General features: G+C 47.1%; 2 protein-coding genes and 1 pseudogene across 2 annotated transcripts in view; 2 read left to right on the forward strand and 1 right to left on the reverse strand.

Moving 5' to 3' along the window:
* Positions 1 to 7,114, reverse strand: part of ABCC6 (ATP binding cassette subfamily C member 6) — a 47,411-nt gene extending 40,297 nt beyond the window's left edge. The window contains exons 1-6 of the mRNA XM_006910939.2: positions 7,085 to 7,114; positions 5,955 to 6,137; positions 4,409 to 4,534; positions 4,145 to 4,273; positions 2,794 to 2,919; positions 1,534 to 1,595 (exon numbers count right to left, since the gene is read on the reverse strand). Of these exons, the coding sequence (XP_006911001.2) occupies positions 1,534 to 1,595; positions 2,794 to 2,919; positions 4,145 to 4,273; positions 4,409 to 4,534; positions 5,955 to 6,137; positions 7,085 to 7,096 (638 nt within the window). The 5' untranslated portion in view covers positions 7,097 to 7,114. The remainder of the gene's footprint in view (positions 1 to 1,533; positions 1,596 to 2,793; positions 2,920 to 4,144; positions 4,274 to 4,408; positions 4,535 to 5,954; positions 6,138 to 7,084) is intronic.
* Positions 7,115 to 9,922: 2,808 nt separating this feature from the next.
* The window catches only part of LOC102885244 (nodal modulator 1), a 49,444-nt gene continuing 31,835 nt past the window's right edge, over positions 9,923 to 27,531 (forward strand). Inside the window, exons 1-11 of the mRNA XM_006910911.3 lie at positions 9,923 to 10,098; positions 13,677 to 13,766; positions 15,296 to 15,341; positions 18,080 to 18,180; positions 18,889 to 18,995; positions 20,883 to 20,955; positions 22,701 to 22,853; positions 23,373 to 23,510; positions 23,818 to 23,907; positions 26,499 to 26,604; positions 26,797 to 26,947. Coding sequence (XP_006910973.1) covers positions 9,928 to 10,098; positions 13,677 to 13,766; positions 15,296 to 15,341; positions 18,080 to 18,180; positions 18,889 to 18,995; positions 20,883 to 20,955; positions 22,701 to 22,853; positions 23,373 to 23,510; positions 23,818 to 23,907; positions 26,499 to 26,604; positions 26,797 to 26,947 — 1,226 coding nt within the window. The 5' untranslated portion in view covers positions 9,923 to 9,927. The remainder of the gene's footprint in view (positions 10,099 to 13,676; positions 13,767 to 15,295; positions 15,342 to 18,079; positions 18,181 to 18,888; positions 18,996 to 20,882; positions 20,956 to 22,700; positions 22,854 to 23,372; positions 23,511 to 23,817; positions 23,908 to 26,498; positions 26,605 to 26,796; positions 26,948 to 27,531) is intronic.
* Positions 12,124 to 12,248, forward strand: LOC112479170 (annotated as a pseudogene).

Genomic DNA, 27,531 nt, shown 5'->3' on the forward strand with positions numbered 1-27,531 from the left:
GTTTCAAGGGCAGGCTTGAGAGAGTAAGGTGCCGTGGAGACCATGTGGCTGGTACACGTGTCTGAACCCAGTTAAGGCCTCTGTGTAAACTGTTAGGACTCTGGCCGGTGGATGCGGAGATCTTCCTAAGACTAGCCTTGTGGGGTAAGTTCCTTTGCTTGTCAAACTGCCACCTACCAGTCTGGAGTGGCCTGCCTCTTCCGACCCTCTTTGGCCTCTGGGTACAGGGCCATTTTGCGAGCCAACACGCATACATGAGCAATTAATTCCTACAGACTTCCATCAGGGGAGTGTGATTTTCTCTTCAGGTCTGAAACCTTTCTAATAACACCAAGGAGAAGGTTTTTTTTCGGGGCTGGTCTTGAGCCACTTCCTGAGACTTTCCAAGTTCCCTTTCCTGACACAGAGCAAACTCAGGCACGCAACGGTCTGCTCTAGAAAGTATTAACGTGGCACGGTTTTCATAGAAATTATATTTGGAGTTTTATGTGGCAAGCGATTCTATAGATTTTCCCAATTTGGCAGTGACAGAATATTTCTTTCTTTCTTTCTTTCTCTTTAAAAAAAAAAAAGCCTATTAAAGTTGAAAAAGTGAGCTGATTTAAAGAAAAAAAAATTCAGTAAACAGCATATGAACGGTACCCGAATAAGGCAAAAGCTTGAGGAATGGTCCCTGAGTGCCTCTGTGTGGGAAACCGAGGGTGAGTCTGTTTCCTTCTAGTGCTTCTATGCTCTTCCCACGAATTCCACGTCGCCCACGCGTCCTGTTCGTCATTTACCAACCACTTTATATAACACTTGTCATGGGCCAGATCCTGTTCTAAGGGCTTCGCAGACCTTGTCTCATTTACTCCTCACAGTCCTAGGAGGTAGGTGCTATTATTACCCTCATTTTACAGGTGCAGGGACTGAGGCACAGAGAGGTTAAGTCACTTGCCCAAAGTCACCCCGCCAGGACGTGGTAGACTCGGATTTAAATCCAGGCGCTACCGAGAGCTGACTGCGGTGTGGTCAGGAGAGGGCCCGGGAGGTGGGCACCTTCTCAGCACCTGCTGCAGTGACTCTGGAGAAACACCTGTCTTCTCCATCAGCCTCTGGAGAACAAAGACTTGGTGTTTACCTCCTCATCCCCGGTGCTTAGCACCTAGTAGGTGCTTATTAAAAATTGGTGGAATGAATGAAGCTGAGTGAGAGATATGATTTTATTGTAAATATGAAGTACTGAGCACTTCATATTTAATGAAGGTAGGGTCGTTTCCAGAGGGGAAAACTGAGACTCCGGAGGTTTGCGATATGGCCAGCTCAGAGACCGAGCCGGCATTCACACCCAGATCTCACTCCAGTGAGTGAGTGAGTGGGATGTAGGTGATGGACACACCGAATCTGAGAAGGATGCACTGAGGCTGGCATGGATTCTTAGCCAGCTGCTGTTGGGAGGGAGCTCATGCGGGAAGAGCCGTGGCAATGAATCAGGGCAGCAAATGCAGGTGGGCGGGGGCACCACGCGAGCCCCTTCCCGGTTACTTTACTTACCCAGAAACCCACCAGAACATGGCCTTGGAGGGGAAGGAGGCCCCAGCCTCTGGACATGGATTCTGTAAAAAGAAAAGATGGGGCAGAAGGAGGACTCAGTCTCACATGGCATGGCCAGTAGTGACAAGGGGAGCCAAGGAAGACAGGATGAACTGACCATGAGCTTAGTACCAAAAGTATACACTGAGGCACCCGGCCTCCTTGTCAGAGGTGGACACCGATGGCCTTGGCGCTTCCTAGCAGGCAAGGCAAAAAGGGATTGGGCCTCAGGACCGACAGCATCTACAAGTTAAGAACTAACAGTTTTCCAGAAGAAAAACTACTGTGAATACTGAGACCGGGAAGTTCTCAAGGCAAGGACGATGCATGCCATAGAGAACAATATCCTCGACAGTATCCCTCAGCGAATGTGGTGAGGAGGTAGAGAGGGATCAGGGCTGAGATTTCGCCAGCTGCTCCAGAAAAATCGCACAGATCGATACTCTCATCGAGAGGACGTGAGAGTGCCCATTTCACCACCTCTTTACCGCCACAGCTCGTTATCAATTTTTAATTTTTTTTCCTGCCATTATCATAGCGGCAAAAAAGCCCTATTACAGTTTAACTTGATTATTCAAGCAGTTGAGCATCTTTTTAGATGATCTCAGATCACCTGTCTGTTCCTCAGAGAATTCTTTCCTGATTTCATGGACTAGTTCAATGTTACCGGTCGTAAACTCTCGTGGCCCAGAGCACTTGCCCCAGCTGGAATTTTCCATGCGTTTGCATAATGATGTGATTAATATTTGGTTCCCCTACCGGGCTGTTAGATGCATGATGACAGGGGCTACATCTGCTTGTTCACCATGGATTCTTAGCACCTAGCTGGGGCGAAGAGCAGGGGTTGGCAAACTGTGGCCGCGGGGGCCCAAGTCAGCCCAATGCCTATCTCTGCAAATAAAGTTATATGCGAACAACTCCATGATCCTTTATTGACATATTGTCTGGGGCTGGTTTTGGGCCATAGCAGCAGAATCGAGTAGCCACAGAGATCACACAGCCCACAAAGCTGAAAACATTTTCTCTCTTGCTCTAGACAGAACAAGTGGGCCAACCCATGGCATAGAGTAGCCATGCGATACACATTTTGCCGAATGCTGGAAAGAATAAAAAATTAAAGGCCTGGGCTCTAGGTCAGCTTCCTTCGGTAGCATGGGGAGACCGAGGCCGGAAGTGGAACAGGGACAAGGGAAGCTCTGGGTTGGAGGCATGGTGACTTACAGACTGCTGGGGGTCTTTAGGGAAGAAGGAGGGTTGATCAGCCAAGCACGACAGCGTAAACTGTGCCACCACCAGAGACAGGCACAGGTAGGTTGACAGGTGGCGGAAGGGGTCACTCTGAAAGCCCTGTGGGAGAGCAAGCAGAAGTGCCACTCAGTGTAGGCAGGCAGGTTGATAAGTCATCCGTAGGAACCCACCGTTTCGTGAATCCGTGGAGGGCCTGTGGAATTTTCTCATTAGTTATAAAGCTTACTTTGTCAGAATCTGTCCTTGTTTCTCTCTCTTGTCCTTTTAGAAGGGTGAAGTAACCAATTGGCTCCCGAAATGCTGATCTGAAGCCTGTTGCAGTCAGTTTTCTGCTCAGGAGTCTTGAGTGAGTGTGTCACCCACGCAAGCAGTTTTCAACCCCTGGTCTAGACTATATTTTTTCTCTTAACAGATAAAACGACCCATCATGTGTTCTAATATGGAAATGCTGCTTTCCAGGTTGGCAACAGAAATATGAGTGAGTGTGCGAAATGAGTGTGTAAAACGGATGCATGGGAGCATGGGTGAGGGTGAGAATCGGTGAGCATGAGGGGGAGCGGGCACGCGTGAGGAAGAGTGCATGCAGGTGTGTGTTGGGAGAGGCCATCGAGAGGACATGACCGCAGGATGACCCACGAACCGCCCCGGGGCCATCAGAGGCTCCTCGCCTTGGGAAAACAAGGTGTCATGAGACCATCTGGATGGTTCCATGACCGAACCCCGCTAAGGCCTCTGCGTGAACTGTTAAGATCCTGGCAGGCAGGTGTGGAGTTTCTGTCTCTCCGTGCCAGAGACCAGCCGAGTAGGTGAGTTCTCCAGCTTAAAACCTCCACCTCGAATCTGGAGTGACCTGCTTTTTCTGTCTCTCTTTGCCCTCCGGGTACGGGGCCAGTTTGGAATTTTACCTGTGAACTCCCAGAGTGTCTGTGCCCAGGGGCGTGGGAGGGCTGTGTGAATGTGTGTGCAGTGAGGGAGTGTGGGATGCTTGTGCCTCGTCGTGTGGCAGCTTGACGGCAAGTGTGTGCGTGTGTGAGATGTTTTGGAGTCTGTGGGTGACGTATAAATGGGGGCATACAAGTGTGTGCCTGGTGTGTAAGTAAAGTGTGTGACTTGAGTGTGCAAGATGATGGGCGTTCGTGTCGATAAAAGCGTGTGGGACGATGGGCACTTCTACAAGAGGAAGCGCATTTGTGAGTCAGTCGCTAGAGCTGAAGCAGCTGTGTCATGCCGTGTCTGTGTAGAGGGAGTTTTGTGTGGAAAGGGGAGGACCCAGGGCCCGGAGCTGCCATATTGGTTTTCCCTGGTGGTCCAGGACCCCACTTACCCCTTGCGAGGCCTGCTGGGCAGCACCGGTGGCTGGCAAGAGAGAGCAGAGAAGCCAGTACCCAAACAGCACCCCAGATGCCTGGACCCCCTTCTTCCTCTCAGCGTGGATCAGGAACACTGCAAAGCTCTGGACAGGAGAGTCAGGACACGCCCCCTTAAGGTTGGGGAATGAGGGAGAAGGGGCCCTGCGCTGCCCCACACCCTCCACCAGGCAGAAAAAGCAGCAGACGGGAGCCAGCCGGCAAGCCTGGGGACTTGTTACCATTGCGGTGAGCCACACGGTGGGGTGAATGAGGAATTCTGGGGCCTGGGGTGTCCCCTGCTGGATCCTCCAAAGAGTGACCGACACGTTGGAGATGCACAGGATTATGAGGGCGAACCCGAGCACCTGGGGAGACAGGCTTGGATAAGGCTGATGGGGTGAAAAGAAAGATACTTAACAAGACGCGTCTTATTAGACGGTGGCTCTGGATAGAGGGCACTGTCACGGACCAATGTCATAATTTAACAGTGCCAGCGCGAAAGATGCGTGAGTACAAGCAGTGACGGGTGTTGCAGATCGATCTCGACCTGTCACTGTATCATATAAATAATACACGGCAGGGGCCTGAGCCAACACAGTGTTTTCCAAGATGCGGGCGGTGCTCAGATAGTGCACAAGAAAGGCACAGCTCGAAGTGAGATTTACTCACTCTCTTCAAGTCTCTTTCAATCCCTACTGCGAAATCAAGGAGAAACTCTCTGTTGGGGCCGGCGTGTCTCTAGGCCCTATAAGATGCCTTGGTGTCTCTTTTGAACAAGAGAAAGCAAGAAAGTGAGACAGACAGAGGGTGGCCATGCCAGAAAGAAGGCCAGACCTGGCACTCTGGGGAATCTCAGTCAGCCAAAGTGGGGGCTACACGACCACCCGCAGGCTGAAGTTTGGCACGGTGCCAAACTTTCTGTATCCCCTGTGAGATAAGAATGGTTTTGACATTTTCCAACCGTTGAACACAACTCAAAAAGAAAAAAAAAGTATAGCATATCATGATGCGTGGAAATGATATGAAATTCCTATTTCAGTGACTCTAAATATTTTTTTAATGGAAACACAGTCATGCCTATTTGTGTACTGTGGTCTGTGGCTGCCATGGCAGAACTGAGTAGTTGGGGCAGAGACCACGTGATCCTCAGAACCGCAAACATGTACTGTCTGGCCCTTTAAGGAAGAGGGCGTCAACTCCCGGAGAGATACGGTCAGCAATAGGACAAAAATTAACAAGGGAATGAATGAACCTAGAAGGGCATTCGTGTAGAAGGGGACGGTTGAACGGAAAAGTTCACCTTAGAATGCTAGCGTATTTCTAACTCACCAAAATAAATACCCAACCATTTTAAGAACCGTTCTTTAGTCCTGCTGGAGGGGAACATCAACATCAACGCACGACTGTTAAAAACGTAAAAGGTTTATCCTACCGCGATCCTGTAAAGTTTCCTTGTGTATCCCAGGAGGACACACTGCGTGCTTTGCAGAATGCCAAGTTATGGTGGCCATAAACCTCCCAGGAGTGTGCGAGTGTTTGGATAGGGGTGTTTGAGGATTTTCATTATTAGCAAATCTGTGTGGGTGAACCTTGCTCCACGGTGTTTACCTGTGCAGTCTCTGGAGTATCGCTCTGTTTGATTAACAGGCTCCCTCTTTGTCCCCACCCTGTGTGTTCCCTGATAGGAAGAATGTCCATTTTGGGAGTCTCTGCCAGGTTCCAGCCTGCTCCTCACCCCTCCCCACAACCATTGTCTGGTTCTAGGCTCCCAGAGGCAGTGGCTACCATTTTGGCCTTGAAGAGTGGGGACATCCGGAGGTAGCCCTTGCCATGACGATGGATGTAGAAGAGGTAGATGGGGCCAAGGACCCAGAGGTACATGGGGGGCACCCAGACCCCTGCTGTTTTCAGGGAGCATAGTCTCAGTAGGTGGTCAACGGCGGGCTCAGGCTCCGTCTGGTTCCAGACCTGAGGGGACACCAGGGTGACCCTTACGATGGTACAATTGTACACAGGGGTCGCAAACTCACCTGCTTAGGGGGCCAAGCATCCTTTTGGACCCTCACATTTACATGAAAACGTGCCAAGCACTCTTCAGAGTACCTTATCGTTCTCGATTCCTTTAATCCTAACAAAAAACCCTCTGAGGTAGATGCAGGTATCACAATGCCAAGCACTCTTCAGAGTACCTTATCGATTCCTTTAATCCTAAACAAAAAACCCTCTGAGGTAGATGCAGGTATCACACTGATTTTGCAGATGAGGACGCCGAGGCCCAGAGAGGCTGAGGAACCTGGCTGATATCACCCAGCTAGAAAGTGGTGGTGCGGGGATTCGAATATGACGCTCAGAGAGCGTGGCCTCCTCAGTTCTCTCCCTCCTGTATTTACACCCCCACCACCTCCCCACTGGTGATCTTTCTCCTCCGGGCTTCACCAGTCGCCAGCTCTGGGAACTGCAACCTCCCTGTGCCTCAGTTTCCTTCCCTGCCAAGCGGGGAATCCTAAGAGGCTCTACCTCTAACGGGGTCAATCCGAGTAAAGCACATAGCACAGAGTAAGTTCTCAGTCAACACCAGCGATTATTTTTGCCTTACCTCCTTGGCCCCTGAGATCCTGGGAGTTTGCGACCCCCACTGCCACCCCATAAACGCCCTTTGAGCCCTTTGCTGAGAGCCGGCATGAGAGAGGTGGGGGTCCTGAAGCTTTATGCAAATGGGGGTCAAAGTCTCCCTCGCTGGAAGGTCTGGAGCCCCTTTAACCCCAGTGGGCTGCCTTGGGCACGCGTTTGGTTAAAGGGGTTGCCCTCCCCTGCCGTTCATCTGGCCCCGCATCTGGGGGTCTCTCCCCTCCCCAGTGTCACCACCTGGGAGATCCACCATGCCAGGGGAGGGTGGGGCAGGCGGAAACACTCACCCTCGGTCCCATGCAGAGCTCACCAGGCACGGCCATTGGGCGCTGTCGGTGTCTCTGTCCGTCAGTCAGTCGGTCAGTGGGTCGGTCAGTCCCTGACAGCCTCCTCGCCCATGCCTCTGGCCAGAGGGGAATAGGCGGGGCCTGGCAGGCCTGGCCCGGATTCGAGCTCTGGATCGCGAGGCCCCGGGCAAGGTCCAGCCGCGGTGGGGGTGGGGCGAGAAGGGGTGAAATGAGGCAAACGGGGAGGGGATCCCTCAGTCCTAGAAAGTGCAGTAGCATCTCCGTGCAACCCCCCTGGCCCAGCAGCAACTGTCATCCCAAACTTCCTGAATACTGTAGACCAGCAATTCCGGGAACTTCTCCTGTGGAAGACTCCGACAGGTGTGCACATACTAAGTGTCCAACACCGGGGTGGGTGGGGACGGTTGGGTTAGGGGCAGTCTCCTCATCCGTGCAGATGGACATTGTCTGCCTCTAAGGTGGTGGGAAGATTTTAAGATTACTAATAAAGAGTTTGACATAGTGCCTGGGAAATGGTAAATGCTCAGAAGTTAGCTATTATTAGCATTAGTATTATTATTTTATTCATAGGTTACTAAGCCGTGGTTCAAAGTACCAATGCAGAAATGTATTAATTTGGAAAGATGATCGTTTAATGCTGAGTGAAGAAAGAGATCATAATACAAAATAGGCTATATTTTTTGCAAAAATAAAAAAGTACATGCTTGAATTGGAGAAGGTGGGGAAGTCGAGCCATTTACCTTCTTCTCCTAGGTATTGAGCGAGGTGTGTCCCAGCCATGAGTTCTTTTTAAAAATGACTTATACATGCATATGTAACATATATACCTAAATAAAAAGATGGAAATGCACTAAAGCGGCGATCATGGCAATCCTAATTTTCTTTTTTTTCCTTTCCTTTCCTTTCTTTCTGCAATGAGCATGTATTCCTTTTAAGATAAGAATGAAAGACTCGGCTTTTTCAGACAGACGAGCACAGGTAGAGAGTTTGAGTGCAGAATTAAAACCCTCTGCATTCTCCCCACTGCCTTATTTCTTCTTAGGGTTTTGGTCTCGTCTTTCCTCCCACCTCCTGCAGAGCCTCAAGAGCATGAGTCCGCTTGGCCTTATTAGTCCCCTTGCTTGTTTCTGCCCCAGCCATCCTCCTGCCTCGGTCTTCAGGAAAAGGGCAGAGACACCAAGAATCCAAGGACTTGTCCTGGAGTTGAGTTGGCTGGTTTGCTGTTTACATTTTAATTCCATGTTTATTCGAAGTGTTTTTGGTGGAGGCTGATGGAAATTATGGGGAGGCTTGAGTCCCTTCTCCCTATACCACCATCCTTCAATTGGCTTCGCCACAGTCCTAGTGCGTTATTTCTTTATACATTTGAAGATGAATTTGAAGGGAATGGTGGAAATTTGAGGGGGAATGGTTGGGAAGAAGAATATAGAGGAAATTAGTTGAGATGAGCCAAGAACAGGACTGGGACACCCCAAAGCCTACTTCTGGCTCCATGAACGGCAAGCACAGAGAGTCTCAGGCAAGCCCCTTTCCATCTTTGGGCTTCGATTTCTCATTCTGTAGGATGAAAAGATTTCAGAGGCCAGCATTTTCTCATTGGTGGCTTTCAACCCCTGGGATTTGCTAAGACAAACCGGAATTCATGTTCAGGGAGGGTAAATGGCAAATATTTCAATTGTAGTCATAAATAACAAATACAATCAATAAAGCAATCGTTTAAACATCTCTTTATAGCCGAACATTTGAGAGTCTCAGTGTCTTTCGAGTGAGAATTCAGACTGAGGAACTGAAATTGGATGCACTCATGATGGAGATCCTAGATGGATGTGTCATTCTGCTGTAGCCACTGTGAGGGTTTTGACCTTTGTAAAGTTTAAGATCATTGTGGTTCATAGCTGTACATGGCTTAGCCACAATAGCAAATTCCAGTTGGAAATTTTCTCTTACCTTGTCATTTAGAAACAAAATGTAAAACTATCAGAATAAGGCACTTGAGTTTTTTTTTAAAGGAGCGAAATGGAAGAATTCCAAATATCAGGTCAGAAAAAGCAATTTCTTTTGTCTATTTAGATGTGGTGACTTGAGGTTAAATTCAGCCTATATCATAGCATACATTCAATCTTGGGACAAAATACTCCACATCGATATTTGAACTTATTTTCACATAAACAATACTTCATCTCCCAGAGCTAATTCCAAGTAAATTAAACTCTGTACTTCTCTTGCTTCTGAGGGAAACCTTTAAAATTTGTTTCTATACAAATCTTATTAGAGCTAGAATTAAAATAAAATTTAAATCTCTTTGAAAATGTTATGCTGAACTTAAACGACCTATGTTTTGCTTTAAAAGCCTTATCGGCCATTTATTATGGAAAAATGCAATGCACCAACTTATTACGAATGCCTAAAGTTGTTTTTGAGGTTATATATCACCTGTGGAATATGGGTCAAAACTGTTCGGGAAAGTTTTTGGATACTTCGAGCAACAGCCTGTCGTCCTTTCCAGTTTCAGGGAGGGATACAGAATTCCGAAGTCGAATTCAACTTTGAAGTTTCTGCCTGAACGCACGCGCCTTGCAACTGCACCTGTCAGAAGGTGCGCGGAGTCCTCCAGGCCCTTAGAGGGCACTAGCGGTCTCGTTTTGTTGCCGAGCGTGTGCCCGAGTCGTCGTGCCAGGGGCGGGGGCGTGGCGTCGGACGGCGCAATCCATGTCAACCCTGTGTGGTGATCCTGGGTCCCCTATTATAAATTATGAGGGCAGTTTTATCTTTGCAGGCTCAGGACAAGAAGCGGAAACATGTAGATTTTATGAGGTCGGGCCATGCTGGGTCTCCGGGGTGCTGGGCCGCCGGGGCCCGTGTTGATGTCCACCACTCTAGTGCTGATGCTGCTGCTGAGCGGCGTGGGGCCGGCGCGCGGCTCCGAGGACATCGTGGTGGGCTGCGGGGGCTTCGTCAAGTCGGACGTGGAGATCAACTACTCGCTCATCGAGGTGAGCGCCCGCCCCGCGGCCCCGGCCGGGGCTCGCTCTGTGACCCTGGCTCAGTCACTCAGCCTCTCTGGGCCGCGGTGGCTTTTGTGACACCAGGCGGTTGCCACCAGCCCCACTTTATAGAGTCCTTTCCTTTTTAAAGGCGTCGCTTCCCGCGGGCCCTGCACCATTCCCTTCTCGGTTCTGCTAGCGTGGACGTTTTTACCGTGGGGTCAGCTACGGAGTCGGGGTTGGGGACCTCAGAGTACGTGCGCAGGGGTGCGAGGGGCATTTGTGGTGATGATGGTGCGTAACTTTCATCAGATCACTCAAATTCAGGGATCTCCAAAATCAAGACCTCAGATTCTTGAAACCCAAACTCCAGCTTCCCAGAATCTAAAGCCCATGTAATCCAGAACCGTGACCATCCCCAGAACCCAGGCCCCGGATTTCAGCAGGTCCCAGGCCCGTGGCAACCCGGACACCAGATCCCCCAGAAGCCATATCCCAGATCTTCAAAACCCAGAACCCCTGAAACTCAGATTTCCTGAAACCCACATTCCAGAACCTAGAGACCATAAGTCTCATCCCACAACCTGCACAGCTCAGCCCCCCACCCCAAACTTCTAATCCACTAAACTGCAACTTCCCTAGATGCTTTTAACAAGCATCATTCCCAGGAGATCTCTTGGTATCTCTGGAGTTGGATATCTGTACTTTTAGTCCCTTCCCCCATTCCTTACCCCCTTGGGACTCCTTTTCCTCTGAAAATGGAGAGTTGTCTGCTGCCCTGATTGCCTTACTTGGTAGTTACTGGAATTACACTAGAGGTTTGTGCTATTAAGTTGCAAAGCCCTAGTCAATTAAATGATTGTCAGCCCGGTGGGATTCTGACCCAGAAAGCTTTTGTGAGGAAGGGAGGCTGATGGAGGTAGAATAGGTTTTTTGTCAGGGTAGATGGGAAGGGACCAGAGGGAGGGCTGGCGTCCTTTTAGGAGGATACTGATGATGGGGCAGGAGAAGGGGACTTGAAAAAGAAATGAGAGGCAGGCTGGGAGAGGCCAAAGAGAAGAGACTGAGACTGGGACCCCAGAGGCTGCCCGAACGCACATTTGAGGTGCTCCAGCACTGGCAGATGGGGGCTGTGGTAAAGGGTGAACCAGTGTGTTCTACAAAGCAGGTTGCTGAGGTTTGGGGAATGGTAGGAAATAGGTTCCACACCCCACTAGTTCTTTGACCTGGCCTTGCCTTGCCCCAGCTCCCCACTTTCTGTTCCTGTAGGTGGTGTGAGAGAAGCAGTAGGACCTAGTGCCATGGATGTCCGAAAGAAGATAATCAATTATCGCCTTTAAGACCCCTCTGTCTGTGGCTTCTGCACCATTTTTGGTCTTAAGAAGCTGAGTGACTCTAATCTCTAACAGTGGCAGGGTTCCAAGGATCAGCTGGGCGCCCATGCCACATCCTGGATTGCTTTCTAGTGTGTGGGCACAGGGCATTTCAGAAGCTGCCTTGATAGGCCTTTTGTAGCTTGTGGTTTCCTGGGGCTCTGGGAGGAAAGTGAAGGCAGGTAGGTACACTCCCACCCCACAGACTAATTGTGACCTTGAGAGCTGAGGGCAAGTTTTGTGACCCAGTATGAAGTGTGTTCCTTGAGCCCCAGAGGCATCTGTCCAGATTGTCTGACACATTCGTCCTTTCATAGTTTTTGATTGTGAAATCAGACATTTCGTATGTGTAACGTATATTGCCATCCGGTGTCCTGATCTGTACTTTATGAAAGACATGTAAATAAGATATTTCACAATCATTTCTTGATTGCATTTTCTGTCTTATAATAAAACTGCCATCACTCATTCCCAGCCTTCTTCCTTTCTGGGTGTTTTTCCGCTGTATTCATTCATTCAGTCACTATTGGGTGAGCCCCTGCATGCACTGACATTTTGTCCAGGTGGGGATATAGGTAGCAGTATAGCAAACAGAGCAGACAAGTATACCTACAAAAGAAAAATTACAGTCAGGAGATTTCATATTAAAAACTGGATTCCTGTCTACGGCCATGCCACCCTGAACAAGCCTGATCCCATCTGATCTTGGAATTGGAAGCTAAGCAGGTTTGGGCCTGGTTAGTACTTAGATGGAAGACCACCTAGGAAGACCAGGTGCTGTAGGCATAAAAAATAAGGGATTGTAAGCTGACGGGGTCCTTGCAATCTGCGAGGTCAACCAAAGGTTGCCTCGCCTAAATAAATAAAAATAAAAACTGGGTTCCTGAGTTCTCTGGAAAACCAGCTGATCTTTGAGCTGTAAAATTTGGCTCTGGTTGAGTAGTGCTGTGCCTCCCTTTACATGAATGCCCGTTGGTATTACCTCTCTCTCCCTTCTTGGCAGGTGAATTTTCAACCCCTACTTTAAGCGTGTGCATCTGATTTTTTTACGGCCTGTAAACAGATTAACTGACTATTTATTGAGCACCTGCCCTGAACAAGACTCTTGCTGGTGCTGTGGACCATAGTCGTGCCAAGTTACAGTCCGTGTGTAACTTCACTCTCTTCCTTTCCTAAGTGTGCACATGTGAGTTTGCTGCTCTTTACATATTCGTAGCTGGTGTGACATGACTCATTTTCATATCATGGTCACGGAGCATTAACATTTTAGAGGTGTGGACATTATCAGATCCACCTGCTTCTTTTTACAGGTGTAGAAACAGGCTTGGCGTGCTTGAGCCTTGCAGCAGGAAGGTTTAGGAAATTTTCCTTAAATCCAGCCTCTGCCCTGCTGGTGATACCACATTGCTTTTTTCTTAAGAGACATGTTAGTAATACAACATAGTAATATAGTAAAATAGTAAATGATAATTACTATTTTTTGAGCCTGTACTCTGTGCCAGGTGCTTAATATGCACAGATGTGAGTCTGTACAGCCACCATGAAGAGGAGTGCCTCTCTTTTTACCCATGAAGAAACATGTGACCTGCGGAGGGTAAATGACTTGCCCAAGGTCACACAGCACGTGGAAGAGCCAGATGTTACTTGAGCACCTTAATGGGTTAGCAGTTTGTATCTGGGAATGCTCAGGATGCAAGAGTTTTAGAGAGTCCTTGAGGAGAGGACACATGTTAAGCGTCTTTGGATATGTTTCTGTCCCGTGAATGAAAATCAAAGAGAAAATTAAACTGTTCAAGCTGAGCGTTACTCCAGGTATTGGGAATCAGTTAGGATTTATGATCCCTGGCCTGACCCCAGACCTTCTGGTTTAGAAGGAGAAGTGGGCTTGGGAATTGCATTTTAACAAGTGCCTCACTAACAGCAAACTTGAAAAATTTAGACCCAGAAACCAAATAGCCACTAAAATGAACTGAAAAATATTGAAAATTACAACTTTCGAGGTAGACTTTAGATGGTTTTTAACTCAAAAAATATCGAATCACATTATTTTGGAGGTACTTTGTCATTTCTCTCTGTCCCTAGTGCCCACTGTTAATAGCAGCATGTAGCAGGTCCTCAGCAAACGTGTATTGACCGAATGCACCCTGGTGTAACGTCCATAGCTAATTTGCAAAGGCAGTATAATGACTTCTCTTTTCTTTCCTTCCTTTCTAGATAAAGTTGTACACCAAGCATGGGACTTTGAAATACCAGACAGACTGTGCCCCTAACAATGGTTACTTTATGATCCCTTTGTATGATAAGGTGAGTGGAAGAATAGTCTTTTATGGTGGCAAGTGGTGTGGCCCGCAGCGCTGTGCTAACCAGGGCAGCAGCCTTGCCTGCGGAGCAAGTGCTCATCTGCCTCGTAAGCTGTAAGTGGAACGCGGCAGTTCTGGCCCAGCTCGGGGGAGACAGCTTCCAGACTGGTGTGATCGAATGCTGCTTCTCAGTGCGGAGACATCTGTGGTTGTTACAGCTGTGGGGGAGGGGGCGTGCTGCAGGTACCTAGCGAGGTAACCAGCGAGGTAACCAGCGAGGCCGGGAATGAAGCTGAACGTCCATCACGCTGCACAGGACAGACACGTGTCAGCAGCACCAGCATTGAAAAACCCTGATCTAATAGAACCCTTTATTTGCAAGCAGCTTAAAATGTTGTTTAAAAAATTCTTATAAGTAATGTGTGAATTCATGAGCTTTGTGGGGAAAAAAATCAAGGTCTTTAGAAGTATATGAAGTAAATTTTATCTTTTATCTCCCAAGATCCCCTCTTTTTGTAGTGATAACCCTTTGATAAAAGTTTTGGTGTATGTCTTAACAGACTGCTTTCTCTGTGTATAGTTACACAGGTGACCATGAATACACATGCACATCCACATATGCAGACACACACAAGCATATATGAACCTACATAGGTGTCCACGCCCACCCACACGTCCAGCCCCCATCCTCCTCACACTCCAACTTTATATTTGGAAATATAGATCCACTTTTGATTAAGTTGCAAAAATAGTCAATATACATAGTTTTGATTTTGATTTTTATAAAAATACAAATGGAATCGAGCAATAGGAATTCTGTGGTTTGATTTTTTTTTCCTATGGTAACATCTTGGCACGCTTTCAACATCAGCATGTATAGATTTACTGCCTTCTTTTTAATGGCTGCATAGCATGTCAGAGTCAGGCCGAAACTGTAATTAATTTTACTAGTTCTCTGTTGGTAGACATAGAGGCTTTCCCCAATTTTAAAATTATTAACACTAACAACACAGCAATAAATATTCATGAACTTACATCTTTATATACAATACATAAGATTGATTTCTAGAGGTATAGTAGCTGGGTCTCGAATTCTGTTTTCTTTTTTCAAACTGTTGAAGCAGTCTCAAGAAACCAGGGCGTAAGAGTAAAATCTAGTTTTAAGACAGGACTTTACTTCTCGAAGCTGTGTGCTGATCCTGGCAGCCTTGGGCATGTGAGGGGTTGCTAGGAGATCCCATTAATAGTATGTTAGGTGTCAAAGGACAGTGCTCTCTTGAACGTGGTGCCTTCAGAATGCTGATGGGAAGCGGCGCCTTCTGATTGGTTAGCTGGGAACTTCTGGCGGTCAGCTTCAGCTCGTTGCATCTGATCAGAATCTGAGAGCCCACTATTCTTTAGAGGAACACAGCTTATGCTCGGAATTTTATTTCTGGTGTAAAAATTTTAGAATAAATAGTAGTACTAAACTAAACTAGTGTAAGCCTTATTATCAGTTCTCATTTTTTTACTTTTTTTTTCCTCCCCTCTTAGGGAGATTTTATTCTGAAGATTGAGCCTCCCTTAGGATGGAGTTTCGGTAAGTTAACTGAATAACCAGACATACTCTGCAAATGATTAGATTATATGCTGAATATTAATTTAAGTCGACAGAGTGCATAGATTGTTAGAAAGTTAAAGATTTCTCGTGTTGAAGAGGGCCCCCCGCTGGTCACTTTAGAGTAGATTGGATTTACCTTAGATCTGTCTTGCGGTTTCTGTCTTCTTTCTTAAAATAGGCCTTTTCTGGTACCTCTCACAGGAAAGTCTGCTTTTGCAGTTTCACCCTTTTAGAATTGTCGACAGAGGTCAGGAGTGGGGACTGTGTTCCTGCCCCCGGATGGCTTCTTTCTCAGCCCCCTCAGTTTATCGCAACATTAAGCATTGTGAGATTTTGTCATAAAAATCCAGATTTGCTTCTGATAAGAGATCAGAAGATCCGACAGCCTTGGACCTCATCAGCTCTGTGATGACCTTGAACGAGTTACTTCCCCTGTGTCTGTCCATCTCCTCGCTGGGGGGGTCCGGAGAGTACAGCACCTGTCTCACAGGCTCCCTGGGTGGGCCACTATGTTTTGTGTTCAGAATGCCTGGCACATCATTAGCAGTTACGTAGTAGATACTTAAAAGCCGTCCTGCACTCAGGCAGACAGATGCTCCAAGCATTCCTGATGTAACTGCCTTTTAGCAAAGTTGGCGAGATGGGAATGGGGTTGAGAGCAGAAGAGAGGGTTTTGCTTTGACCTGGCTGACGTTTTCCGGTGAGGAGAGACTCCTGACGTTTTGGTAGAGTAGCTGTGTGTGACCCCAGTTCTGTAGCTTATGGAGAGGACGGGGTGGGGGGACACAGTTGTTCCTGCCAGGCTGGCTGGTGACTTAGGGAAGGATGGACTCCCTGCCCCCCGAAGGGTAAAGGGAAGCTCAGGTAGTTACTTTGGTTATGAGGGAGAAGTTCTTTTTCAGTTCGAAGTCAGCGGGGCGCCTGGTTGGTGCCTTCCAGAAAGCTGGAGGGGAAATCAAACCCAACTGGTGGCAAAGCAGAGGTTATAGGTTGGTGGCCTGGGGGAGTGTTTTGTCAGGGCCACCTCTTGTCCTGGCATTGCCTTTTCTTTTGATGAGCTTTGTTATTGGATTATAATATGCTTTCAGGAAAGTGTACTCATCATGAGTATCACTTGGTGAATTTTCACAAAGAGAACTCACCTAGATAATCATAGAATTTTACCAGCACCCTGAGGTGCCCCATTCCAGGCACTCATAACTGCCCACCCCCCACCCCCGGCAACCACTGCTCTGACCTTCTAAAATTATAGATTAGTTGTGTCTGTTCCAAACTTGATATAAAATGAGTCACACAAGGTACATATTTGTACCTGGTTTCTTCCTCGGCGTTGTTCATGAGATCCATCCATATTGTGTGTGGCGCTAGTGAGTTTGAATGCTGCACAGAATCCTGACGTGTGACTATCAGACGATTTCCCTTTTCCGCTGTCGATGGACGTGTGTCTTGCTTCCTGATTTGGGCCCCTGAGACCGCGCTCCTGCAGACGTCTTCGCACTGCTCTGTGGTACAGGCGCCTTTGCCTCTCTGTTAAGTGTGTACCAGGCCTGACACTGCTGGGCCATGGAGTTGTCCCAGGTCCAGCTCTCAGTGGATGTGGCCGAACATCCAAGGTGGGAGCAGCAGCTCTGCCGTTCTAGTGGTGCGTGTGGGTCCCAGGGGCTCCGCATCCTCGCCGGTGCTTGCCGTTCTGGTGGGGATGTGGCCGTATCTTGCTGTGATTTTGATTTGCATTTCCCTGATGGTCAGTGAGACTGAACACTTTTTTATACGTTTATTGGCCATTTGGATAGTCTCTTTTGTGAGGTGCCTACCCGTTCGGATCTTTTTGTCCATTTTTTTCTCGGTGTCTTCCCCTGTGTGTTTGTGTAACCCTTCATTTTACCTGAATTTCTCTCAGTTATCACAGCACATTCTTCTTCAACTTTTAAAACCTCAACTTTGCTCTCTATTTTAATGAACTCTTCAGTTTAAAAAAAGTCAAATTAGTTGTTAATATGGAAAAATCAAGAGATGGCACATGAAATCCACATGGCGGTGGTCATCGGGCGCTAGGCAGTGTCCTCCCCTTTTCCACTTTGTCGTGATCACCACCTGGTCAGTCCGCTTACTCCTTATCCACTCGGTTCCTGGGGGCGTTGCAGTTTTGGTCCTGGTTTCATGCGGCTGAGCCCATGTGCTTGGTCGAGGGACAGAATGGGAGCCAGATTTTTGGGGGTTGAATTGGGGCCCTGTAGCTGACCAGCTCTGTGCCTTTGGAAGCTCCATGAGCCTTTCTGTGCTTCAGTTTATCCCTCAATCAATTGTAAATGTTACCTCCCACCTCCCAAGATAGTCGTGAGGATTAAATGCACTTGGCTCGGTGCCCGGCCTGTGGAAAGCATTCAGTGAATAAAACTGGCGCTCACTGAATTTTCCACGGGACTCTGAGATGCAACCAGGCTGAAAGGCTGCTACAGAAGAATATTACTCCATAAACACCGGGTCCCTCTGGGGTGGCAAGCGGGTGTCAGGGGACGGCGTGGGGAGACGTTCCTTGTCTACCTTTTGTACATTTGGATTTTGAACCGTGTTAGTGTATTAAGTGCTCAAAAGGAAATAAAGTGAAAGTGAACCAAGAAAATGTGTTTTACCTGGACAGTTTCCCCTTATCCCAGACCTAAACTTGCTCTTGTGTCTTGTACCCCATTCCCTCCTCTCCTACCTTCATCCCTCAGAGCCAACGAATGTGGAGCTCTACGTGGATGGCGTCAGTGACATCTGCACGAAGGGCGGGGACATCAACTTCGTGTTCACGGGCTTCTCTGTGAATGGAAAGGTTTGGCTTCAGAACGTCGCTGTTATTAACGTTCACTCTGTAGTGTACACTGAAGCTTCTCTTACCTTTAAAAAAGCAGGACTTTTTAACCTGGGGGCTTTGATCCCACAGAGACCCGTAGATGAGCTTCAGGGGGGTCTGGGGACACGATGAAATCGAATGTACAGTGTGGTGGGTGTGTTTAGGGGTCGGATCTAGGCTGCTGGTCGTTCCCCTATGAGAGTAGAGGCTGTTGGCGTGTAAGTGCCAGGGGTGGCCTTTAGAGGGACAGAGTCTCTGGAGAATTTTCTCCTCCCTCCCTCCAGCACTAAGGTTGAGATGAGCGCATTCCCTCACTGTCCTCCTGTGCATGGCACGTCGACTTCTTCATTTACGCTGAGAGTGTGGCCCTTTGGTCCCGGCTTTGCGTGGGTTCCTTGTTAGAGATGGGACCGAGGGTAATTATTCTTTCTCCACACTTTGTAACATAGCCGTGCGCCTGTAACTGATGGTGTCTTAGGTTCAGTGAGACAAGGTACTGTTTTACTGTTACTGTTCCCTCTCACAGCCCCTCAGCCCTCCCTGGAAGGAGAATGGTCATCTCTGTCAGCTTTTCAGAGGACTCTTGACTTGAAGGGGGTTGTAGGCCCTGATGGGGAGCACGGGTGGGATCTGTCAAGAGGAGCCCTTCACTGCTGGCCCGGGTCCCAACTTTCTTCCCTACGGCAGGTTCTCAGCAGAGGGCAGCCGCTGGGTCCCGCGGGAGTTCAGGTGTCGCTCAGGAACACGGGGACTGAAGCGAAGATCCAGTCCACTGTCACGCAGCCTGGCGGAAAGTGAGTCGTGCCTGTGTCGTCTTCCTTGCAGCCAGAGTGGGGTTGTGACGGGGCCAAGGGAACGTTAGATTTAGGGAGACCTGGGTTTCAGTCCTGATTCAGCCTCAGAACTTTGGATGAGTGCCTGCCCCTCGGGCCTCGAGTTCCTCGTTGGGAAGTGGAAGTCATTGGACCCATCGCGTGCAATGTTGGTGGGAGGATGAGAAGGGAGGGAACCGTGTCAAGCACCTGCTGCAGGGCCTGGCGCATAGTGGGTCTTCGTTCCATGGTTGGGACTGGGTCTGGAGCTGGACAGCCCGGCTCTGACCCCGGTTACCCCGCGTGCTACAGTTTGACCCGAGCAAATTGCTTAGTGCCTCTGGGCCTCCGCTTCCTCGTTTATAAATGGTGAAAATCATGGAAGCTCCCTCCTAAGGTTTGGGGGAAGATTAAATTATAACGTCAGCGTTTCAGATAGCCTGGCATGCACTGTGTGCTTAATACCTGAGAGCGCAACAGAGGTTAGCTCAGTTATGATGGAAGGAGAGCGTTTCATAACTATTCCATCAGAGTCGTTTTATAGTTGGAACTCGTGACCAACCTTGTTGAGTCAAATTTAAAGCATTTATTTAGTAGACTTGTATCACTGAGTTGTAAATGTTAACAGATGTGCCAAAATTAATATCAGAATAGTTCCACTTGATAATTTTGAAAGCATTCAGATCATTACTAACTACTTCAATATACAAAACTGATTAAGTTGCAAAATAGACTTTTATAGTCAGTCTGTCAGTAAGTCATCCAAATTTCGATTGTTGAAATTATTTTCCACTTTTGAAATTACATTGCTTCTATCTGATGCTTGCCTCTCCAGCCCTGGTCTACAGAAGGGATGTGGAGTTTTCATTTTCTCTAGGCCAGTACTTTGCCATTGACCTTGCAGGGGAAAGCGACTTGACCTTCCTGAATTTCATCTGCACTGACTAAAACAATGACAGTAACTTGCAGAGCTGGGGTACCACACACGTGAAGTAGAGGCTAGATCTCGCTCAGCCCAACATCCAGGGGCTGAAGTTTTAGTTTTATTGTAGCAAAGTGACTGCCAAGCCCTGTTCAGCTATTATGGGCAGCACTTGATATAACAACATACCGCACAGAAGAAGAATTGACTGCTTTCTGTAGTTCATTTCACCAGGACTAGCCCTCTCATTGTCCAGTGCTCTGCAGATTTAAAGGGCTAAGTGTATTAGAATCATGGAGGTCACGTGTCCAACCTCAGTCATCTCATTCTGGTCTTGGTTTGTCTATAGCTACTTGAGTGATCTTCATGGGCTTCTGGTTTGTCACTGTTGCTTTGCACAAGAGCCCAGAATGTCACCTTCGTTTCTGATAGCAGATCTAAACTCTTCTGCATAGGATTCAAAGCTCATTATCGTTCGCCCTCCTCATCGGTGTCATCTTGTGTTAGCACCTCCTCAGCCTATCAGATCCCTTATTTGTTCTTTGCATGTGACCTCTCCCTTCCCACTTCCTTGCTTTTGGACAAGTCACTTCCCTCTGCCTATTTATGCCTGTCACCTCTATCAGAACTCGCTCGCCTGTTCTGACTGCTCCCTGCTAAAACACAGCGACTGGTTTTTAGGCCCGAAACCCATGGGGTTAGGGGAAACTCTCCTTCCTGTCAGCACGTGGAACACCTGTCCTTGCACACAGTGAGTGCTCAGGAAGCGCTGTCAGGTGTGGACTCGCACAGCGAAGGACTGTGTTGTTTATGCTCATTTAACAAGCTAATGGCCACTTGCGATAGTCCAAGTGTTATTTTCTTGCGTTTCCCAATAACAGGCATAAAGTTAGAAATACTTGCTTGGGTTGTTGGGAGAAAGTTAAGTGGTATTTTGTATTTCTTAGGTTTGCATTTTTTAAAGTTCTTCCTGGAGATTACGAAATCGTTGCAACTCATCCAACCTGGACGTTGAAAGAGGTGAGCATTTCCGTCATGTCTTTATCTGTGCCAACACTGTGCTGGTTTGGGGACAGACTCGGCAGTTTTCAATTCAGGATATGAAATGAGTTGATGGTTTTTCTGGAACTGGATGAAAAAACAGTGAAGCTGCTGATGAGGTTGGTGGTATTTATGAGGTAAAACTCTCATTTAGCAGATGTTGCTTATGTTGGTTTCAGTTTTAGGTGAAAATATTGTCTTGCTGTGAAATAGGTCTGTTATTAATTATAGCTATTTTAAGCTAAATCAGCACCAGAAGGACTTGATTTATTAGTTGTTTTTTAAGTCTGAAACAGCAATCTTAGATATATTTAACATTTTAGAAACTATTGTACATGTGCCCAAGGAGAATGTATAAGAATGTTTATTGCAGCTTTGTAATAGTGAAAATATAAACAACCTAAATGTCCTTTAAGACGAGGATGGACTGTGGTTTCATCACATAATAGAATTCTGTACATCAGCAATAGGGAATGAAACAGAGCTACATATATCAGTATGTCCACATTTAAAAACACAAGTTGAAGGAAAAAGGCAAGTTCCTAAAGGATAAGGAAATATGATACTGTTTATATAGTAACTAAAAACACTCATGATAATTCCAGTTATGGATACATTTGTTTGTAGAAAAATTATAAAGATGAGCATGGGAATGGCAAGTACCATGTTATTAAGGTACTGACGTCTGTAGAGGCAGGAGGAAGGGGCTCTGCAAGGGTCTCGAATTGGATTGTTACTTTTTTTTTAAGATGGTTAGAGCATATGTAAGTGTTCTTTAGGATATTTCTTATATCTTTTTGTTTGAAATAGTTTATAGTAAAAGATGAAAGGAAGAATCATACTAAATGAAGTTTTGTAATAACTGGAAAAAAATTGAAAAAGACTTAAAAAGCATTTCAACATGTTAACTTTTTTATTGGTTTTGAGGCTTATGTCTCATTCTTGCTCAAGAAGCACCAGGATCAATATTTCAGCTTTTATTCTATAGGTTTTATGCATTTATAATTGATGGTATGGTGTCAGCCTAGATCTGTATACCGTTTATGATTTTAGGTTCTCAGGGTTTTAAAAATGTTTTTATTTAAAACTCAGTGGCTTACATATTATAAATAGAGTAAATTTTAAGGCTCACGTTGTTGTATGCGTAAAGAAATTTGAGTTTATTAATATAAAATTGTGTTTCAAAGTAAAGTATTCTGTTAAAAGTCAGGGCGATGATTGCTCCCTGGAGTGAACATGATGGGCCTGCGGGGGCTGGTTCTGTTCTGTTTCTGACGCTGTTTGCACGATGTGTTCACTTTCTGAAAATCACTGCACTGGACACTCAGAATATCTGTACTTTCCTAAACGTAAATTGTACTTTATAAAAAGTTTAAAAATATATGCATCTATACCAGTAAACATGGATAAAAAGTAAGGCATGCTCATTTTTTTAAAAATTGGGACATACAGAAGAGCATAAAGGAGTAGGAACCAGAAAATTTGGAAGATGGAAAAGTAGAAATATAAGAAGTAAAATGTCACCGTATAGGTGACATAAATCGTCATTCTCTACATTTTGCCACATTTCCTTTTACTTCATTTTGCACATTTAAAAATAGTAGTGATCAGGCTCCATGTGTTACTTTTCTCCCAGTTAATATTTTAGCTGAAGCATGTCCCCGTGTTGGTAAACACTTTGCGAGTGTTTATTTTTTAACTACAAAAGTTAAAATCTTTTGTAGGCGAGCACCACGGTGCGCGTGACCAACTCCAATGCGAACGCCGCCAGCCCCCTGACCGTGGCTGGCTACAACGTGTCGGGCTCTGTGCGCAGTGACGGGGAACCCATGAAAGGGGTGAAGTTTCTTCTCTTTTCTTCTTTGGTAACCAAAGAGGTAAGCAAAGAGTGAAGAATGAGAGAGACCGGGACAGCACTGTTTAACATGCAGGTCAAGGCTGATGTATAGTCTCAGCATTTAAGAACATGGCGTGTTTCTCAGTTGACGCACAAGAAATTGAATGTCTACACTGGGGGGGCGGTGGAGTTTGGTGAAAAGTGCACAGGCTTTGAAATCAATCAACCCAGGTTCAGACAAATCCCAGCTCTGCCTTTTACTAGCTGTGTGACCATGGGCCAGTCTCTTTGCCTCGTGGAGCTTCGTTTTCTTATCTGGAGCATGGTGTCCCACTGTAGGGAAGGACAATCGTGTCATTTTTTCCTAGGAAGACTATGCCATTTTTCACTTGAATATAAAGATTTTTGTTCCTGTTATCTCTACTATGCCCTAGATTTCAGAAATATGTATTTTTGTGACATAAAACTTATAAAAGTTTTCCTATAGTGTGGTTAATTGATGATAATCAGAACGTGTAAGTGAAAAAAGAAGTCTTTTTTCCTTTTTTTCTCGGCGTAGGACGTTCTGGGCTGCAGCACCTCACCAGTGCCTGGGTTCCAGCTGCAGGATGAGAGTCTGGTGTATTTGTGCTACGCTATCTCCAAAGAAGACGGCTCCTTCTCCTTCTCCTCCTTGCCAAGTGGGGGTTATACTGTGGTGAGTGAAGCCGTTTCCATTCTTTTTATGTCTGGGACTCTTAACGTAGGAAGTGTCGATGCCATTTGAGTTTTAGAGACTAAATGGCTGGCCTGCGGTTTTGAGAATGTTTTATTTAGCAGCTACTTAGGATGAGACTCTGACCCCTCAGTAATAGCTGCAAAAATGCAGGCCTTCTTCTTTAAAATCAGCAGCAATTATGATTCAGTTTCTCTTAGCCTACCTGAACCCCTGCTGGATCGATTATTAACATTGATGGTTGAATCATGTTATAGGCTCTTAGTAACGAGCAGACTCTTCCTTCCAGATTCCATTCTACAGGGGGGAGAGGATTACCTTTGACGTTGCTCCCTCCAGACTCGACTTTACAGTGCAACACGACAGCCTGAAAATTGAGGTAAGAACTCCCTGTCCTCTGGAGGGACAGGTGTTCAAATTCTAATCCCTGAGCACAGGTGTTGCAAACACGTTTAAAAAAAAAGTCAGAATTTTATCTAGAAGGACTGTCAGAAGAAACAGAATCTTGTGCTCTTTTCTGGTCGAGCCTGGAACCCTCCAATAACCTCACCTCTGTTATACGATGTCTATATCTTAGAGAATCGAAGCCCTAGTCATATCTGCTTCATTCAGTGAAATATGTTTATTGAGTGTCAGTGATATGTGTTTCAGGGACTGATCTAGGGGTTAATGTACAGCAGTGACCAAAAAGAGCCAGAAATTCCTTTTCTTGTGGAATGCATGTTCTAGTAGCAGAAAGAGATAACATACTTACAAATAAGTCAATTAGAAAATATGTTACAAGGTGAAGAGTGTTCTAGAAAAGTATAGCAAGGAAGAAGATTACACAGTTTCAAGGTTGCAGTCTTACAGGGTATTCTCAGGGAAGTCCTTGTGAAGGTGACATTTGAGCAACACCCTGAAAGGGACAAGGCAGTGAACTGTACTTACACCTGTGGGAAGGGTGTGTAAGACAGGGAATGGCAGATACAAAGGTCCTGAGGCGCAGGAGTGAGCCTGGAGGGTTTGGGGGGTGCCAGGGTGGCTGGAATGGAGGGAGTGAGGAAGGGAGGAAGAGGAGAGAACGTCAGAAATGATGGGGCAGATCGGGCATGGCCTGGCTGGTCATCCTGGGTGACAGCTGGCATCACCCTGGGTGAGGTTCTGAGCAGAGGCGAGGCTGATCCCTCTGGCCGCCAAGCTGATAGTTCCCAGGGAGCAGGGTGGAATCGAGGGACCAATTAGGAGGTTGTGGTACTAAACCAGGTGAGAGCTGACAGCTCAGATCACGGCGATGGGAATGGATGGAGTGATAGGCGGCCTGAGAAACTCCCTAGACCCTAAAATAAATGGTAAATGTATTTTTCCTCACACTTCTATCCTTAAATACAGAAGTTGTAAATGGTTACTATAGCAAATCTGCTAGATAGAGCAAATCCCAAAAGAAAATTAGTCTTCATAAATGGACCACCCAGTGTTACAGTTATTGAAAAAATTAGGTTTTAATCGTTTTCTTTTAACGTTACATTTGAAAGTGCTGCATTAACGTAGCTTAAATTGGTAGAAGCTAGCGTTTAGGCGACATGTTCAATGGGGCTCTGACTCTGCTTTGTAAGAGTCAGTAAAGCACTGGATTGTTGTGCTGTGCCCTGGAGGGAGACCAGAAGGTGAGAAGATGAAGCCTTGGCATGCCTCAGGGGCTCGCAGAGAAGGAGTGGGGACAGCGGGGCGGGGAAGACGGTCCGGACATGACCACAGACAAGTGTTCGACAGATCGATGAATGGGATTTCAGGGAGTGAGAGGGCCTGTAAGCTGCGCGAGGGCAGTCTGATTCTTTACTGTGTCCCTAACACGTGGTTTAGTGCCTGGCACATAGTAGGTGCCTAATAAAAGTGTTTGTTGTGTGGACGTATGAATTAATAAACCATCTTGATAGAAGGATCAAGAAGGGCACATGAATAAAAAGGAAGCCATTTTATTTTTCTAAAGCTCTCTCTAATGCTGTGGCATATATTCATTCATTCATTCATTTATTCATTCATTCGGGAGTCATTTATTGAGTGCCTACTGTATACCAGGTGACTAAGACAGAAAAGGCCCCCATCTTCATGGACCTTACATTCTAATGAGAGGTAGATAAACTATAGGAAATCAAAAAAGGACATTTCACATATCGATCAGTTTTTTGATGAAGCTAATAAAATAGGTTAGTGTGATGGACAGTGACTGGCTGGGACAGGAGGCGGGGACTCCTAAGACAGGGTAGTCAGGGAAAGCTTCTCAGAGGGGGTGACAGTTTGAACTGAAACCTAAGTGATGAGAAGGAGCAGCCTCCTCCCAGATCTCCACCAGGGGTCAGCCTGAGGAACGAAGGGTCAGGGCGGCTGGAACAGTGATTGCAGAGAGGAAAGCCATGGCATTCACGAGCAGGGAGGGCGGACGTGTATAAACTAAGTATAGGACATGTGTCAGTGCAGCGGCTGGGATTGAGTGAGGTGGTCTCAGTGGAGTGAATAACGACTTGACTTCAGGTCGTGGTGGGAAGAGGCAGGACAAGGGCTCAAGAGACCTTGCCGAGGAGTCCACAGGGCTGATGGGTGTTGGAGGGCATCCAAGGTGATGCTGGGGCTTAAGCTTGGGAGCCTGGAGGGTGACGTGGCTCACCAGAGTGGAGGTGCCTGGAGGGGAGGAGGCAGGAAGGAGGCAAGGGCGGGGCAGGCTCCCCCAGTCCGACTCGGTGATCTTTAAGTGAGGAAGAAAGTCTGTAGATGCGACATGTTCTATTATTTGACAAACAACAGCATGCTGGGAGTCCAACAAAGGGGACAGATGGGGAGCGTGCTGCCGGCTGGGGAGTGTGAGTGAGTGTGCTGGGAGGGAGCCTGGCTGGCACGCGGGCCTGGGAGAAGCCAGCGTGGGCGGGTGTGGCATAAGTGGGGCTTCTGCAGCTCGAGCCCCTGAGGACCTTCTTCCTGTTCTTCATCTTCTAGCCCGTGTTCCACGTCATGGGATTCTCTGTCACTGGGAGGGTCCTGAATGGGCCCGAAGGAGAAGGTGTTCCTGAGGCAGTGGTCACTCTGAATAACCAAATCAAAGGTGAGCGGACGTGTTAGCCCTTGGGGCTATTTGCCAGGGCTCGTTCTTGATCACAGAGAGAAATGGAAAGGAAACAAAACCTCGGTGACAATGAAAATGTGTGCCCGCTTTTTATCTCAAGCATCCTCATGTATGTGGAGGGCTCTGCAGTTGTTTGGGCTCATCTTTTTCGTGTGTGTTTTTGTTTTACAGTCAAAACAAAAGCTGATGGCTCATTCCGCTTGGAGAACATAACGACTGGCACGTACACCATCCACGCTCAGAAAGAGCACCTCTACTTTGAAACTGTCACAATCAAAATTGCACCTAACACACCTCAGCTGGCTGACATCATTGCCACAGGGTGAGGTTATCGTGTTCGGGTGTGCAAGCGCCAGAGCTTACGTTGACAGCCAGCGGAGGACAATAACCTTCCACCTGACTGTTTTTCTGCCAGGGCTCCACATCCGGTCTCAGACACTGATGGAGAATTTGGGCTGGCTTCTTTAGACAGATTAGTGCTAAATTTTAGCACCTGAAGGCACTTCTGTATTGGATGCTTAAGGAAAATGCTTCGCTTCACAGTTCAGATGGGTCGACATTAGAAAAAGACCTTCTGTATCTGACCTCACATCTGTGGCGCCTTCCCTGGCTTCCTTCTGGAGGACTTTGGCAGTTGAGAAAGTTTGTTGAGAAAGTTTGTTGTAAGATGCCCGGCTGCATTGGCATAGCTCTTCTCGTTTTGTTGTATTCATTGAGAGTGTGTGAGGGGACACAGTGTTTGAATTCGTGTAGTCTTGTCATGTGGTGACGTGTGGAGCATGGAACTCAGGCCTCGGAGTCAGATCTCGGATCTTTATCTCACCTGTTTGTAACACGGGGAATGGGGTGCCACCTCTTTGAGACAGCAGTAGGGGTGGGGTCTGCGTGGAGGGGCTGCGTGAGCAG

The sequence above is a fragment of the Pteropus alecto genome, unplaced genomic scaffold (assembly GCF_000325575.1).
Source record: "Pteropus alecto unplaced genomic scaffold, ASM32557v1 scaffold34, whole genome shotgun sequence".
Lineage (NCBI taxonomy): Eukaryota > Metazoa > Chordata > Mammalia > Chiroptera > Pteropodidae > Pteropus > Pteropus alecto.